This window comes from Melanaphis sacchari, unplaced genomic scaffold (assembly GCF_002803265.2).
Source record: "Melanaphis sacchari strain LSU unplaced genomic scaffold, SCAv2.0 Contig12_pilon_pilon, whole genome shotgun sequence".
NCBI classification, from domain to species: domain Eukaryota; kingdom Metazoa; phylum Arthropoda; class Insecta; order Hemiptera; family Aphididae; genus Melanaphis; species Melanaphis sacchari.
Window position 1 is genome coordinate 3,850,214 of NW_020270527.1, and position 19,944 is coordinate 3,870,157.

At 25.1% G+C, this 19,944-nt stretch overlaps 1 protein-coding gene across 1 annotated transcript in view; it reads left to right on the forward strand.

Annotated features, from left to right (window-relative positions):
* LOC112591186 (hemicentin-2-like) overlaps nt 1–19,730 on the forward strand; it is a 319,132-nt gene extending 299,402 nt beyond the window's left edge. The window contains exon 7 of the mRNA XM_025334910.1: nt 19,489–19,730. Within this exon, the coding sequence (XP_025190695.1) occupies nt 19,489–19,607 (119 nt within the window). The 3' untranslated portion in view covers nt 19,608–19,730. The remainder of the gene's footprint in view (nt 1–19,488) is intronic.
* The last annotated feature ends 214 nt before the right edge of the window (nt 19,731–19,944 follow it).

The window sequence follows — 19,944 nt, forward strand, 5'->3', positions numbered from 1 at the left end:
TTTTCTTTCTCAGACACCAGTTGTCTGTGATAACTGAGATGGTTTATTGTGGTCAATTTAATAATCGTTCACGTTTTGCGAACCGGGAAATATCTATCTCGGTCGACAGGAAGGCCTATAACTAGTTATGAATCGTTTTTGTCGTCGCGCACTATATTATCAATACTGCTAAACTTTTTTTTTCTTCAACGGGTTAATCGTTAGTGAATATTTTCCTTTTTACCCGGCCGGTTCAAGACCGTCATTGTGGGGCGAACGACAGTCGACGTTGTAGAAGATACGTGCGCGTTCACACACGACTCCTAACTACGCGAACCAAATCTGTTTGGCATGTGACTGATGGGGTAGCTCCGGTGAATTTACCGAAACCCGGAAAGCATCCCCTCCTGTTGTCAAGGGCGGGATAGATGTGCGCATACGAAGAGAGTGTGCTCGTGAATGGATGATGGCATTGATAAATGAACGAAGCCAGTTTGTTCGAGCGAGCACACACCCACCCATAATACGTTCACAACGGATACTGGCTATACCCAATCCCTATTTTCTAATCTCTCAAACACGGCGTATTCGTGCTATATGCGTACACGAATAATAATAATATACGGTCGTCTTCGCACGGTGCGCTTTGGAGTAGAGGGCTGGGTGCACTAGTCGAAAACCACGTTACCTCTTCAGGACGAGGATTAGCCACGGGACAAAACGTAGAATATATCAGATTAAAACCTTTCACGCAAGCGCGAGCGTTCGGCAGTGAAAAAGAGCTCTGCAAGTCGTTTGAGTAGTATACTCGTGTGTGCAGAATTATCACTCGGACGGACTTAACTCTTTGTCGCTGCTAAATAATTATCGAAGAAACTGAATGTGCAAGCGCTCTCGTATTTACACACACACATATCATATATGAATACATTCATTGGAAAATTCTCTATGCAGTTTATTCTAACATTTTTTCTTTTAATAATGTATTTATTCAAAGTTATTTTTTCGGGATTCTTAATAATACTTAAGAACTATATTTTCAGTTACTTGCGATTTTGAAACCATTTAAGAATGTCCTGTGGCGATATACAAACTTCTTTTTTTCAAATAATAATATCCCTTTTCGAAAAGATTAATGCTGAACTACAAAAGAGTATTTTTTTCAATTTAATCAATTTTGTGTATTATGGATAATAAGTTCTCGATAATAGGTTTGGAAGTTAAAATAGTTGTAATGATTAGGAAATTATATACAATTAGTAATTATTTAAATATCAATATATTAAAGTTATATAAGCACCTACTACCTATATTATTTTTCGTCTTATAAAAAAATCTATTAAAATTGTTATTTTTAGAACCTTAAAGTTAATAACTTAAAAACAACTCAATCAGATTTTGATTTAGATAAATAAATTAATGTGTTTAAAAATGCATATTTTACGATAAAAAAGGGTGATTCTTATTGAAGAAAAAAAGTTTGTACACTGCAGAAAACTCTTTAAACGGTATACAAAATTTAAGCATGCTTATACATTTTAAAAATCGGGATTTGTATAAATCCATTAATAAAGGTTAAATAGTGGGAGGGGCGTGCATGTTTAGTGAATCACTCCGTATACATATATAATGGAATTTTCTCGAACGCATACGTATTACGACCTTCGTAATTGATTCTAGTGGATCCCCTCGAGGATTATGTATACTATATAGTTTTACTTTCAATCAGATTTGAATCGAGTCTATCACCCCTGGTGCCGTGTCTGTTAGCTGATTTAGAACATATGTGATACCATTGCTGCTACTACCACTACTTTAAGCGTCTCTCGTGAAAAATTTCTCGTACAAAATGATGGATATCGAATTAAAAGTTAGTCAGGTTGAAATCGAATTCGGTCGTCTATTTCTAGTGTATGTACATTACATTATACTGTAGTCTTTTAAACATTTTTCTCATTAATCATAGTCTACCGTTATCTATGTTTTTAACTATTTCATTAATTAGATCATAATATTGGTATTTATTCCTATTGTTTTAATAAAAATAGGATGTGAAGTGAAAATAGTTTTATGTTTTTGTTAATGTATGATTTAATATGTATAAATTCTATGTCAAAATTCGAGACTATTTGAGTAAATCGTATAACGGATCAATTCATTAATATTCATTTAAAATTCAAAGAACACTGATTCCACGTTTTAAAAAAATACTGTGTTTTAGATAAATTATACAAGGCAAAAATATAAATTCGTATTTGTTTCCGCAACATTTTAATGAATTAAAATAAAATTCCTTATCTTACATAAAATTAACTGGGTAGGTATAGGTATACTTATATTTTAATAATATATTGTAAAATGTTTAGTGATGGTAGTAACAATTGTTAAATAAACACAAATATTTGAAATATTAAAGCACAATTATTAAATTTCATTAGATATTTTTGGAATGATGTACAGAAGTATAATTTTTATTGCATTCAACATTTAAACTTAAGTAAATATACCAATACAACGTTAAAACTTAGTATAATTCGTGTATTTTTTGATATTCAAAATTAGCAAGATATCTGAATTTTACTAATGCATTACATAATACGTTTTTAACAAAATAAATTCATTTTATCTCTTGTAGAATTATTTGAATAATTTATTTCAAAGCACAATAATTGATTTTTAGAATACGTTGGCTGCTGTCTCTCTTACGGATGTATTCTTTAAGCGAGATGATTTATTCGGGAGGCCATCAGCCATAGAACGCAAATAAACTTACATGTTTACGGTCTCACAAATTACAGTACAAATATGGAATCTCCTTTCAAGGAGGTCCCATTACGCCGCTTCGGATATTAGAAGCAGCGTAAGTGGCATCATAAAAGGATTTTGCGGTATGGGAGGGATATTTTTGAAATATTAAACCGAAGTCGTATGATTAATTGTGGTAGGTCAGCTATAATAACCCGTGGCTAGTCCCCGGAAGCAGTAATCCTTTTTATTAATACATGTGGCTGCGTTGATATATATAATATATACAAATACATACATATACGTCCACACAAACATCAAAATCAATAAAGTAAAGAGGGTAGACGCCAAACTTAAAGGTCTTGTAAATATTTAATATTGTTATTGGTAAGATGCGAAGTATAAACAATAACCTTCTCCGATTCTCCGTTGCGCTAATTAAATGCACAGACCGCGTTTCAATTTTCATTTTGGATGGTCTAACTGGTAAATATTCGGACCAAGCAGGATAAATATAACCGTACTAACTATACCCAATCTAGCAACATTACCGTTATTGTTTCAACAGTCCCACAACCATGTAAATGTACATACATGAACACACAGTTGACAAATTTAATTATTACAAACGATTACACAAATTCTATAGTGCTTTATATTATACAAGGGTTAGATATTGAAAGTTAACACTATTCGTTATGACAAATAGTTTTATCACATTTATTTTATTTGCTGAGTAGAATAGCTATATTGGTTTATTATAAAAATATTTTTGAAATTTTATAACTAGATCTAATCCTTATTTCATAAATTTTATTTTTAAGTTTCTATCGATTTTTTATCCTTGAAAATTATTTAAATGAGAAATTGGAGTGTCAAACACGAATAACCTGACAAAATATCTTTAAAATTGATTGTTCTCATTCCGTCCGCCATCTTGGATTCGCGATAGTGTGGTCTTTTAGTTATTCCTTATTAATATGGATTATATTCGAGGACATTTGTATTGTGCATGTTGAATGTTAGAACCGTCATTGTTATTGTCAATCGACGGTAATCCTTACAATAAAATCGTGGTCAAACGAGTCTGATTTGATTAATTTCTGATAGATGTTAGCATAATATCTGGCTATACGCATATGAATTAACGTAAGAACCTTGAGCCAATTGATCTCGTGAGTCGTGTTAATTAGAAGTTTATAATTTTGTCGATAAATGTTTTGTTTATTGTTATGATGCTTATGAATAAGAATCCTACTAGTAAAAAACTTTTTTATTTTATTATTGAAAGTCATAATACCGATTCAACTTTGGGAATTTCGTGCATAATGCAATTATGAGATGTGCATTCAGTATACATTCAATATACAATAGTATTCTTAATTCATGAATTGCTATCCAAAACTTATCTCATATTTTTTTAGCTAATATATTTTAAGATATTGAATGAAACTAGAAATACGTATACTCGTAAATTCAACATAATGATTATTTATGGTATTTTTTTTTTAGTTTTGTCATCCTAAGGAATGTCGTCTTAAAGTTGCATGTAAATACCAATACTTAATATATTAATCACTTTATACATAAATAAGCGTATTATTACAACCAGTTAATGTTTAAAAGTATTGAGTTTTTATTTTTATATTAATTTTCTGATGTGTATGAAATTCCATTTAACAATTTAAAATAAAAATGAATTTATTATAGCTTATCTGATTTTTGTGAAATCGAATTAGAGCTATGGTAAATAACTCTAAATATTTGAAATTTTCGTTAATTAATAATCAAGTCAGTTAAATTATATAAATGTTAAAATAATTTAAATATTTTATTCTTGTTATGTTAAATATTTCGTTTCGAAAGATTTTTATAATTTATATTTGGCCAGAAAATATGATATGAGGTTGTTAATTAAGTACATTAAACTATTAATAAATTCTTAAAATTTATAAATGTTTTTATCAATTTTTACGTTATTATACTTATAATTACTAACTATATTCTAGTTTCTTTAATTTGAAAAAAATGCTGTACCACTCATAGTTATTTTTTTGAAAATTAAATTTACGCGATAAATTTTTACTTATAATAATTTAATTTAATCTTATTTTTTATACAGCTATATGCTAAATAAATAATGAACATAGTCATTAACTCTAATTTCTTATATATAGATTTTCTTAAATAAATAAATAATTGAAGTAGCTTATAAGTGTTTTTTTAAAATATGATATGATAATAATTTAAATTTATTAACTACCTATTTATTTTCTACATACTGAATTATTTATTGCATTGTATTAAAATATATAATTTTATCAATTCCATCAACTATAAATTCCAACTGCAATATTATAGTAAACATAATATAATATAATATTTTTTCTTCCAAATGTATATTATACACTCTTTATACCTAGTCTCTAAATAATAACTTAAGAGATTAGACATTTTTTGATTAGATTTTCTTTATTTATTTCAGAAATTATGTTATAAATAAATTATTTGGTAGTATGTCATTTCACGATTAAATATTTCTTACCCTTTATAAAAAAGTTTGAATGATCTCGGTAATTCATATTTTAATTTAGCTGCGGGGGTATTTATATTTATATTAAGGTTAGAGCGAAGGAAACTATCAGCTTTACAAAGCCTTAGGTTTTTTATAAACGCGTCTTTTCAGTGAAAATAATATATTGCGTCAGTTAAAAATTTAAAAATATTTATATAGCACCTTTATAGATTAAAAATTGAGCACATTTTTTCCTTTTATACGAAAAAAATCGTGGACATTTTAAAGAAATGTAAGAAATCACTAATTTTCCATGAACATTGTGGGTATATATTTTTATGTTAAATAAGTTGAACTCGATCAAAATTGTATTTTGAGTGAAATAATTAATTAAAATATCTACCTAACTAGAATTAGTGCTTTAAATTAAACTTAATTGTAAATACAGTTTAAAGTAATTATATTTTTAAATTAAGATATATTAAAATTTAAGTATTAACGAATTATAAAATCAACAATTCAATTTCTCGACTATTTTGTAGACTGAATATTATCTTAAATTCTTTTTAAAGAACAGTGATTTATAAAAGTGTTTATTAGAATCAAGTTGAATCTTAGAAAATTTTTGGGTACCTTTTTTATATTATACAAACTTAAAATGAAAGTAGATGACATTATTTTACTTCTTGTTTTTCATAATCATAACCTTTAAATTATTAAAAAAAAAAAATTAATCACAAAATAAATATTACATAATATTAGTAAATTATACCTATCTATAAATAATACAATATATTAAATTTAAGATAAATTATTTATTCCTTCGTTGAGATAAAAATGTACACACATTTATTCATTTTTTGATTATCTTTATCCTCCTTCAGTCTTATGCACATCTTAATAATGACTTTATAGAGGAGATATAAAGTTTTATTATTATATTGCGGTTCTTACATTTACTATGTCATTTAGCATTAATTTTCATTTTGTTCTTATCCCAATGTTACACGAAACAAAACTAAAAGTACAGTAAACAAATACTGTTTCACGGAAAGTTTTATTTAAATACCTATACCCTGAAAAACCATAGTATTTAAATAAATAAGTTTAAAAAAATACGCCATTTAAACGTGTTGAGTTTTAATATTTATACTAAACGAAAATAAAAATAATGGTATAATTAAATGAAAATACTTAAATTATAGAAATCAAGAAATTTTAGAAACTTAAAATCTTATCGAATTGTATTTATCTCGACTAGCATTAAATAATTATAAAGTATGTAAAAAAGTGTGTAAATACTAAGAATAAATTTATATGAATTTAAGCTGATTATATTATATTAAAGATACATTAAAGTGTCAAAATAAGAAAAACAAAATAAAATAATTTAGGTGCATCAATAATGTTCTAAAAAATATCTGTTCAAGTTACTTTGTAAGTACTTACAATATTAAATAAAAATAACTATTTTTAGTTATTTTAAATTAAAAGTTAAATCTACGTAAGAAGTTATTTTTAATTTATGAACTTTTAATTTTGGTATAAGCATATGTACAATAGCTAGTATATTGCATTTTTTTCTTATGTATCGATCAATAATACTTTATACAGTCCTTGTCAATGTGTTCATGTTATAGTTTACACTAATTTTGTGCTTTATAGAAAACTGGTATAATAGGTTAGGTTAGTCAAACGTCTAATCTGGTGCTCTGGTGCTAAGTATTGAGCATTACTTTTTGTAATCAGCTTATGTGTATTATACCCATGATCAAAACAGTCTCATTTCATAAAATCTCATGGTTTATCCAAAAACCCAATTAACCTTTGGATCGAATCGTTCTAACGTCTAAATGATTTTAGAGTTTTTTTATTAGTAACATATTAATTACGTTGATGAATTCAAGTTATTTTAAAATTCCGTTGCTATATTTTTGTTACAGACTATTTATAACATTATTATCGTGAGGAATTTTTAGACAGATCGTACTGTGTCTCCTGAAAAAACTATGTGTGATATTAAAAATAATATTAATATATCAGAGAAACATGGAATATTAAATTCGATTCTTTTCATAAATATTGAATAGCCAACGGATTTCATTAATATTTAAAAATATAGTTGTTGTATAGCGCTTGCATGGATTGCATATTATCCATTGTGTATGATATATACATTATTTGTAAGCTGTAATACGTATTTAACTACACCCTTTATCGAAATAAATTTCTTTTAACGTGTACCTATTTAGTTATTTATTCAATATCACACGGCATCGTGTTACAAAAGCACAATATTGTTATTTTGAACAGCGTTAAATAGATTGAATGGACGAAAGTTTTGTTACATCGAAAAACAAATCCAATTTCAAAAGTAGTTATTGTTAGATATCTGACAATCACCTTGTCATTAAATTCAGTATTTTATACTTTCCGAATTCTTGATAAGTATGGGTATTAAACACATATCGAAAAAGTTTGAGGAAATGTAATTATAAACTATTTTTAAAATTATTGTTACTTTTATAAATTAGTTATTAATATGATTTGATTTAAAGTAAGTTGATATGCTCAATAATTATTTTAATTTTTTGTGTATATGTGGTAGTTAAGTTAGTAATTTAACATCCTTAAAAATGATTTATTTATATAAATAAGTTTAGATATAGGCGTATCATAGCACATGACTAAAAACTATAAAAGTTTTAAATATAAAACAAATTAATTAAATTTTCATAATTTCCTTTTAATTTACCATTCATTTTTGACATAGTATAAAAACTAAGCTTAAGAGTGATATTAAAATTTAATCGATAAATAAAGATGCATAACTTTTTCTTATGTCTTGATTAATCATTAGGGCTGGAATTTATAGATAATGAAAAACTAAAAATATGTAGACGTGTTTCAACACGTTAAAATGCAATTTCGAATAATTTTTGAATAATACAGTTCATTGTTGTTAACTTCCAATCAACTCAAAATAAAGCAATGCAAAGCATAAAGTGTTTAAATACTAAAAATTAAAACTACTATAATTTGTTCTTAATACAGACTTGTACATATTAAAAAACGTTCCACATCATAAGATGTTATCGGTGCACACTTCATGGTTGTTGATTTAGTAGTCGAAAGATTGAACTCCATCGTGTATTCATTTATAATACTACAAACAATGTTAAGGCATGTTACCTATATATTTATTGGTCTTTAGTTCCGAATTATTGTTTAAAATGGCATTCATTTTGTTCTTTAATGATTCAGCTGTTGCAACCTTTGATTCATTAGTTTTTTAAATTAACAAACACTTAGTTTTTAAGCCTTCGTTTAATGAAATCTCGGAATTTTTTAGCTTTAATATTGATTTTCCTAAAAAAACCAAGATTTAACGCTATACATATAGGATAGAGCAAACTTTAAATCAGACTTCTAATTTTTTTTTCCTCGGAAATTGATGCTGTATGTTCAAAATCTAACATAGATACTATATTTTTAATTTCATCATGATATTTGGAATAATAATTTACGGCTTGTAACCTTGTTATAATTGACTCTAAAGGAAATTGGATATTTGGATAGTTAATTTTGAGTATTTCAATTCTATTTAGAGCATTTAGAAGTATTCCTTTAATCATTGAAATTAATGAATCGATATCGGGATATTCATATTTGACAGTTTCATTTAAAATAAAATCATTTTCAAGCACAAAACATCTAAAACATTTGCTACTTAATCGTGCACGGAACTGCATCTATCATAAAGAGTAAAATATGTTCATGTTGTATATAACTAAGGCAAATTAAAACTGTTAAACAATTTTGCTATAGTTATATTTTTCTAAATTTTCACTCGTTAATAAAGAATTACGTAGTTCAGAAGTTTACCTACAGTAACATTTCCAATATATACTTGCCTTTAATATTGGTGGATTCTTCAATAGAAAACCAAATAGAATTATTTTGAATAAAATCACGAATTTTAAGTAATGTCCCTTCGTAAATAGTTGAAAAATAATTTTTTCTAAGAACGCTGCGATCTAGTATAGATTTACCTTTGTTTTTTGAATTGCGGATTGTTTAATTTAGCAAGATGCATATCTGCTTTAATCAATGCACGACATAATTATTTACATTAAAACTACATTTACTTGAAGAGAATGTAAGGAATTCCTGCTTTGATTGTACTGTTTTTTTTTTTAATTGACGTTCTTTGTTTAATTTATGTTTGTATGTAGAGATGTGTTGAATTATCTGAAATTTTTGAGTAGTTGAAACATTGATTTAATATGCATTGCGGTAAAGTACTTTATTATCACTCGAAAAAGTTTCGTTTGAAAATCACGAATAACATTTGAAATTTTGGTTGAAATAGATGAAGTTACTTTTGACGTTATTTGTTATTTAGTTTTTAATTTATAAGGTAAAAACATTTTCACAGCCACATTAAAGTACTGGTGTTGTAAGTTTGTTAATATATTATGTCAATTAATTGTTGAACATAAAGTTTAATATCTTTAAGATTAATATGGTACAGATATTGAACAGAATAGACTATACGATACATTAAAGTCAAATTATTAATATTTAACTGATACTTTAAAATTTCGTTCTAAACACACTTAATTTTTACGACTACTATTATCTAAGTATAAACTATAATTTTGATAGTGTAAGTTAACAAATTATTTTATATTTTAGAATTTTTGTTGAAATTTGTGAAACATGTAAAGAAAAAAGTAAAAACGAATATTTTTAAATTATGTTAAAATATATAAAATAAAATATGTATTTTATTGCAAATCATGTGAAACGAATTTATCAAATATAAGTTAAATAATAAATAAAAATACAGTTTATATGTGAAAATCATAGACACATTCCGTGAAATATTTAAATTTATTATATTCCCAGCAAAGATGCATATTTATTTTATATTGATTATGTTTTGTATTTTTATACATTAAAAACTATGGAATATAGTTACTTAAATAATATTATATATTATGTACAGTGTATACAACATGTTAGATGTAGATATGTCATCGTAGTAAATGTGTTACTTTTTTCCTTTTTTTTAAATCTTTATTTTATCTAATAATATGGGAATAAATAAAAAAAGACAATACTTCCAAAAATTTTAAATCTAATTTAATAAACGACGAGCGTTATAATCATGACTATTATTGATGTGCCATAAGTCATTTGTTATCACCACGTATCCAATATTTATATATAAATATTTTATTATAAAAGGTATTCAACTGTGCTTTTTGGAAAGCATTTTTTGAGGGCCCGGTCGTGGTACAATAGAGAGAAAACAAATTAATTTAATCATGGTTATAGATATTACGTATTACGTCGTTACAAAAATGAAAAAAAAAGTATTATTGGGAACTTTAAGATAATGATTTTATCGACGATACGTAACTACAATTGATATATTTTTATATTGCATTGATATATTATTAACAAATAAATGTACTTATAATGTTATATAAAAACATCATATTATTTTGTCATTAATAATATCGGAGTCGACAATATGTTTTTAACAGCCAGAGAAATCTTTCGATGTAAAAGTTTGAATACCTTTTTTACTAAAATTATTTTATTATTGTTTTTATTGTTTAATGATGAGTTTGTGCGTCGCAGTATTGCCTAAGCACCTTCAGTGCCTTGAACTATCACATTATTGCTTTTGTTGTGAAAAAAACCGGTGAAGTAGTTTAAACGAATAACGGTAACAACAGTCACCTTATTTTTATTTCTCGTTTTGTTCGTAAAATATTTCTCTCGAGGGAATAACCAAGCACAAATCACTCCCGTGAGGCTCCGGGAACCATATTAGTTTTTGTTTGGTAAAAATCAGATGAGTAGTTTAAGCGAATTGCGGGAACGTAAAATTACTTGACAATCACATTGTATTACTATTTCGAGCAGTTGGATAAAACAAATAAAAAACTCGAAACTATAATATAATATTCTGAAATATCGAGTGAGAATAACGTATAAAATAATATGTGTAACAAATAACAATTATAATAATAAAAAACTAGTTATTGATAAAATCGATTTTTTTTTTTTTTTTGTTGTTCATAAATAAATAACCGTCGAGACTTTAAATTTACACTAAACATTTATAATATACATTTTCTAAACTCAGGTGATATATAGCTTTCAAAATAATTTGAAAATATTTATGCTATTTATATAGTTGTAAATTCATTTGCCAGTAAACAAGTTGAAAACTAAATAAATTACTTCAATTTTTTTTTAAAAGCATTTTAAGTCCAAATTTTGACAAAATTCATCAAAATTATAAAAATTTGTTAACTATTTTGTTGTTAGAAAAGTATTCAATTTTTGAATTTTATAGATAAAATTTTAAATTTAATAAAAGGTTCCTCATAAGTTGTTTTAAGAAAAAATTAAAAAATATCGAAAATGCAAAAGTGAAATTTTTTTTTTTTTAATAAATTAAAAATATTGACAAAATTAAATATTTAAATAAATAATAATAATTTTTTCCTCCAACGATTTTAATTATTTTGTTGTAATTGAAAATTTTTTTTATTAAGTATTATGTACCTAATTATTTTCTACACTTAACAAAATTTTCAAATTATTTATACTAATTTTAAATAATTGTATACCATTATCTTGTATTTACATAGTTTTGAGATATGTTAGTATGAATTTAAGTTAATAATAATCATAATATATAGATATTATTTAATCATAATAATTAATATAAAACAACTTTGTTATTATTATTTTTTTTTTTTATAAATAATTTGAAACATTTTACACTGCTCTTTGAATACCGTTTATTTGATTAAATTCTTTATTTTATACATCATGTGCATCCCTCTTGAGAACTTGTTACTGTTATGTATTTAAAAAAATATATTATTTAAAAATATAATATATAGATATTTCCACTCTTACAAATATATATTTTGTATGATTAAATATAAAATTTGTGATATTTACATCTTGTACTATTTCATGAATCTGTTATAAATTATTTCGCAGTGTCTTAATTTAAAAACTTAAACTTCTCATAGGGGTTTTCATGTGTATATTATTTTTATTACATGCGTTAAACTAGCTTAAATATTGAATATTTTTATTTTAAAGTTATAAATTGTAGCAACTTTAAATTATAAATGTAGAAAATATGTGATTTACCTATGCATATAACGATATAAAACATAAATATATACATTCTGAAATTTATAAATTATTTTTATTTATTTATGAATATATTTTTTTAAATAAATAAATATAAAATTTACAAAACAAAGTTTTTTTTTTACTATTACTGTTGTAAATTTGTTACTTTTTTCTTTTTCTTAATCATTAGTATTTGAGTTTTTTTACATAAAATATACTTAACGCATCAATAATTATTTGATATTTAATTTTTTATACTTATATATTTTAAAATATAATATAATATACAGCACATTCCATAGTTATAAAGTTAAGAGTAATTTGCTATACATTTTAAAGTTTATATTATATTAATTAATGTGTACATAGTATATACTGTTACTAATCATTAGTCATGATATTGCTTTGTCAAAATGATTTAAATAAATAAATTGTTGTCGCATGGATCAACATTCTATACATTTATTCTAGTTTAAAAAAAATAATTTAATACGCATGGTGATTGCATGGGTTTGTTGTAAAACATATAACTAAAAAACTTAACACCTTTCAATAATAAATTCAATGTTCAACTAAAATTATTGTAAATAAAAAAAAAACATTATGTAAAAAATATATAAATAAAAAAGTTTAATTTGGTCGATTAGCACTAAACAACCATTGATTTATACAATTTGTTTTAAACGATTCTTTGTTTATTTTGGAAGAACGGTACGTTCGCATCATAAACAACAATCGTTTGTCGGTGATTTATATTAAATGAATAACTGGCTAAGTTGGATATACCAACAGTATCTTCGAATAGGTAGAATGTTCAAGCGAAATGTATTCAAAAAGTAATCTAAAAAAACTTTTCAACCATTACGTTGCGAAATGTGAACTCGAATACAATAATATTTATTGTAAACTCTGCAAAATATTAATATTGACAATCGCTTACATTTCTCGAAAGTAATTTTAGAACTTTGATAACCTATACCAAAATCGTTTTTCCTCGAAGTAAAGTTATACTTATAAACTGCAGCTTGTCGTGAAAGGCCGTAGTATCTTTAAACGGATGGAGTGGTAAATATACAAAGTATTAAAATTTCGTTCCATGTGTATAAATTATAATATGTGATACACTGATATTTGTTGTATATTTTAACGTATATAATTTTAAAATGGATACTAATGGAGCTCAAATAGTTCTATTTCCAGTTATTATCATAATTTTATTTATGAATTAGATTTTGTGTGACATACATTGTATTTTTCAGTACATTTTCTCTATTTTAGAATTAATAATTAGTTTTTATATTTTTTATCTTAACCCGTATTTATTTGAAATAAAACTATTTTATATCATTTGAGGTATTTTAGTAACCAGAAAGTTAATCACATTTTTGATTTTTTGCTATTATAGAAGTATTTTATGTTAGATTCGTGTCAACTGTCATTCATATTATAATATTGTGTATTATAGTTTATTGCATAAAAGTTAAGTTTATTATATAAAAAATAAATGTATATTATATTTTAAAACACTGATAGGGAACGAAAATAATTCATCTGTTTAAATGTAGTATTTAATTTGAAATACATACCCTCCCCTAAGATTTGATCGAATATTTTCCTATATATTTATAATATCAGTATAAATAGTCATCCATTTTAAATAAATGGTGACACGAACTTAGAAGGTAGATATGATATTATGTTTTCGATCAAAAAATTATAGTGTGTTAGGTACAAATAATTACAATAATCAACTATAACGTTAAGTAGCAGTTCCCCTGAACTCTATAGTCTAGAATTTTGAAAAGGGCCAAACATTAATTTTAAAAATAACTTAAGGGCCGCACGTAGTGAATCAATTTGAATTTGCGTATTATTTACCTAAAAAATTTTTTTTTTTGAGGTACTTTTTTCCTCGGGTGTAAAACTGACTAATTCCTATAGTTATATTCTCAATGTTAATAGTTAAAAAATATAAGAATAATAATATAAATGAAATATATTGCGTATTATAAAATTATAAAATAACTATTACATATATCTTATTTATACTCTAAAAGTGCAGAATGTTGAATTTTAGGATATAAAATTCAGTTTTAATGTGGATTATACAAAATTTGTTGAAAGGTGCTTGCGGGTCTTGTATTGGAACTTTTGGCGTCAAGAATTACTTTTAGTGTCTACATTCGGTAATTGATCAAAGAAAAAATGAAATAATCGCCAAGCTAATACATTTTAATAGCGATAATAACAGCATAGTTTATTCTTTTATATATTATTAGTAGTGGTAGTAGTAATTATTTAATAATATATAATATGTTTGATGCATTGCAATCGTTTGGATTAATAGTACAGGCGCTATTAATTTAAATGTGTAAGAGGACCTATTCTACCTCGCTACCTACTTATATAATCAAGTAGAAACTACGGTAGCGTTTTCTCAGATGAAATTTATCGCGAATCGAACATCATATATATATATCTTGGATGCATTTAGGTTAAACCATCTCATGAGACCAGAACACTGGGACGAAAAGTCACATTAATCTCACTAAAGAGTGTTTTGTTGATTTTTTTTAAATGCATTTTTTAATTTTGATGAAATTCTCGTTACTCAAATTCACTGAGCGCTCGAATACTGAGTTTATTTTATATATTCTTGAACCATGACGGTTTGGTTGGTTTTATGTGCCATCTGCAGTGGTGTAATTTCAGTTATTACAGAAGTAGGAAAATAAAACAATAAAATAGCTTATTTGATGGCTTATAAAGTTATTCATTAACTGACTGGTTCTGTTCATTTTTTTTCTGTAAAATTAACACGTTAAGTTTTTCATAGTTATTATCCCCTGTCATTGATAACCTAGTGGTTTACGACAGTCAGTCAACCGACGATCGGTTTTAATTGGTTGGTGTGAAAACCAGTGATAAGTCTCATAATTAATGCCGTTTAAACTTACACACATTAATATTATGTCACATCTTCTTCAAATTAAAAAAATAAAATATTATATCGTCGATTCAAAATAATAGCTATGAACATTTTAATAGTTAGAAAAATAATTTTTCTGATAACGGCTCATATTTTAGTCATTGTTAGTTTTTATGTTTTTGTGAGGCTAGATTATTAAGTACCTACTATTTATGAAAATACTATAAATCGGCTACAAAGATATGTTAAATAGTAAATCGTAGGGAAGCTATAATAAGTTTGATTTGCTGATTAACATTAATATTTTGTACAACCATTTAGCTATAGCATTATATTATATAGATTAAAGTTGATAGGTATACATAACATAATATACATGCATAATACAAATATGTAAGTCATACAATTGTACTTTTAATAATAATTTTTTATTCGTGAAGTCTAATTTAAACTACGGGTTTCTTCTTAAAATAAGAAAAAATATCGTTAGTTACTTTATTTTTAATAATAATTTAAAATGGTATATTTAATTATCATTGACACTAATTTAATAATATTATTATAATATTTTAAAGCTTTCACCAATTAACTATATTATACTAACTTAAATTAAATGAAGGGTATCACCGCTATTTATTCACCGAATAGCGTTGAACATTTATAAAAATCAATTGAGTATAAACTTATTGTTGAAAAGAGAAACGATGTACTTACTCATATTTTATTTTTTGACATGCCTAATTATAATAATATAATAATAATTTTACTACAATCGTACATGTAAGGCGCGTCAACTTATCACACGACCTTTCAAAATCAAACGTTCTAATGTTATTGTTTATTACCATATTATGTGTGACATAAATTGCTGTTTTTATACAAATTCATTAAATTTTGAGTGATTGTCTATGCAGCCTTATAAATCTCATAATTTAATGAATATAGACTATATTTTTATTTGATGTATTTATTTCATACACACACACACACACACATATATATATGTTTTATTTGGATGAGTGACCGTTTAAATGTATTTTTAACGGTGTAAAAAATTGATTTTTTTTTTAAACAACTGTACCAATATTTATGTTCATTTTTTAATTCAACATCTAATTAAACACATTTTTTTTTTAAAGGTCGCTGTAAATTGCATTCCATTTTTAATTTTTTGTGTAAATTGCGGCCCAATGTATATTTTATACATACGTAAATTGCGGGTAGTGTATATTTGTATATATGTGAACTGCGGTCGAGATATAATTTGTATAAAATCAATTTACTTATTAAATTAAATATTTTCCTTCCAATTTTTCAAATTTAGGACTAGAAATATGATTGTTTATTAGTATTAGTATGGAAAAAAAAAATGGTTTCACTGCTTTTTGTTTATAATTAAAAAATGTATTATTAATAATTAGTAATAAAGTATTGGGTAAAAATGTGTATCATTAAAAATATATTACCAAGAAAATTTTTAATTAAGAAACCGATAAAAATTTGTAAGATAATTTCCGCACATAGTCTAACCGAGAATTTTTTTGTTTGAAATTCATATACTTTTTCATGTATAAATGTTTCTTTTTCAGTTTTTTTTCTTCTTTTCGTTCCCTGACTTCTTAAGCTAATTGTCTACATCGTAGAATATTAGTTAATACTTATTACTAATCTTTGAATTATTGTACAATTGACCGGAAATCGGAATATCCTAGGCTGCAATTTACGTATGTCATAAAAATACACGGGCCGCAATTCACGTATATTTTAAAAGTACATGGGCAGCAATTTATAAATACTATGACCTGTTTTGTAGGACGCAATTTATAGACTCCGTTTATTAGAGCGGGTTACTGATTTAAAAAAAAAAAGTGTTAAATTTTCTCGATAATTAAAATTACTTAAAACAAATTTATTTTAATGATGTTCTTATCCAATATATATTGCTTTGAATAAAAATGGCATGTGTATTTTTGTAATGAGTCACCACTTTAAAAGACTACATGTTTTAAATTTCAGCATCGAGTAAATCTACTTGATCTTAAAATTTAGATCTTATTTGTGGTTAGATATTTATTATTAAATTTAAATTCCAAATGTATTTATTTTAAATGGGTCACCTCTGACTAATTTTAAAAGATAATCACAGTTTTTGAATTTATTTAAAAATAAATACACACATTTATATTTGGGTTAATACTTGGTTTACAATAACTTATTCAAATTTATAATTTGAAAATATTTTGAAAATAAATTTAGTGGTTTTACTAATTATTAATATAAAAATTAATTTTCAAAAAGTTTTCTTATCGGCAGCTATTGCATATTTTTTCAATAAAATACCATACATTTTTTGTTGGTATAAAATGTATTTTTCAAGCGATTTTCACATATACCTTTGTATTTCTTAGTTTTTTAGGAAACTGTAATATTTCATTTAAAAAAGTAAAAATAATATTTTATCTATACGTATACTTTATATGTATTAAATAAATATATATATATATGATTTATTTGAATAATTATCGTTTATCAACCTGAATTAAGTATCCATTCTCTAAAAAGTGAATTATAAGTAGGAAATCTAAACATATTAAGTCCTTTGTTATTACTATATGATTTTTCATACAACTCAAATAAGAACAACTATCAATAATTATTTATACCTATGCAATAAAAATTTTGAAATGTTTAATAAAACAGTATGTAATTTATTCTATGACAAAAAATATGATTAATGTTTAATGATATTGGTATATCAATGATCTAACGAATAATGATGATAAATTAAACAAATATATTTCTTAACACATATGGATTTTATTTTATATATTTTACATAGGTATTTTAAGGTAATTATATTGATTTATTTGACGTTGGCGATTGTGTACAATAACTATTGATAGGTAAAATTACTACACTGTTTTTACCTCTGCGACAAATGGTTCTGAGTTTCATTTATTAGTCTCCTTCCGGAAGCATAGGCCATATTATTTAATCTATTGTTTTTATACACAATATATTTATTTTATTTATAATATATTATACTCAATGCTAATTGGTACATACTCGTATAGTAATATAGACTTAATATTATTGTCATACTTATAACTTAAAATATTATACATAAGATACAGTTAAAATGGATCACAGGACAGCTGTGTAACCATAATGCCTATCTTGGATGCCGTGTTACAATACATTTTGTATTATTAAAAAAAAAAAACGTAATCATAATAAATGTTTAATCATTACTATCACTTATAAACAAAATTCTTTTTAAATATAAACTATTTTTTTTAAATATTTATTATAAAATTGATTATTATATTTATAAAAAAATATTAGGCATATTTTTTAATTTTTTTTTTTATCTAGTCAAGTCTTAAAACTGATGTCCTCACATAGAGTTATGAATTATTTATAATGTATTGTCAGTGCAACACAAAAAAAAAAATATATCATAATTTAATTTACATTAAATATGGTTTATAATGAAATTATATTATCACATTCCATAACAATGAGTTATAAAAGTAAAAGTATTATATTGTTATTTATTAAATGTAATAGGTATGCAATCTAATTTGAAAACGTTGACTTGAAAATTCAATATTTATTCACTGTTCGTTACTTATACATAGATATTTAATACATAATAAAGTAAATAATATTAATGTTAGAATATACGACGTTTGCTGGTCACAAAATTCACGATCGCAGGACGAACAGGTATATAAGGTCAGTCAATCGGGATTATCGATCTCTCCATTAAATTATATATGCATTATATATTTATATATATATACATACGTTACGAATGTCCAAGTTTGTGACATCATCGAATAACTTGAATAGCTAGGTCCAGAAAATATGTGTCGCGTGCTCGTATCGTTTTAATGTTATAATTATATAAATATATTATAATATCATGTGACTTGGCCGAGTTCATGATGTAAGTTTAGTAATATTACAACAATGAACCAGTCGTCTCGTTTTGCTTTATCACATGGGTCGGTACGCATAACGATAATCATGCACAATATACCCGAATATGGTTAAATAAAGTGAAATATAAATGTGTGTTTATACTGTAGTTGATCATTCGCTCACGTTGTAACGACGAACGTATTTTGTGTTTTTTCAGGCGAGAACCCGGCGGCCATGCAGCACGGACACGGACGGAGCCTGAACATGCTTAGCTGTCCATCCATATGGATACTCATACCGTCCTTAGTAATGTTCATCAACTTAAATACAAATTGAAAGCACAATATTATCGGTGTGCGACTGGAGTAAACGCGTGCAAAACGAGAAACGCGAAAAAAAAATATTAAAAAAAAAAAATAACAATAATAATAATTACGATGACAGATCAAGTGTGAAATAAATTAAAAATTTTAATACATTTTCAATTGCGAACACAGCTTTTGATAATTTATGAAATACTGTTGTTTGATATTTAATAATATTACGTCATTACATTCTATGCCATGGTGTTTTATAATTATTGCATTAATATGTCTGTCTTATATCTTTATAATACACCACTTAAACGATCTATGATTTGATAATAATACAATATTATTATAATAAAATAAAA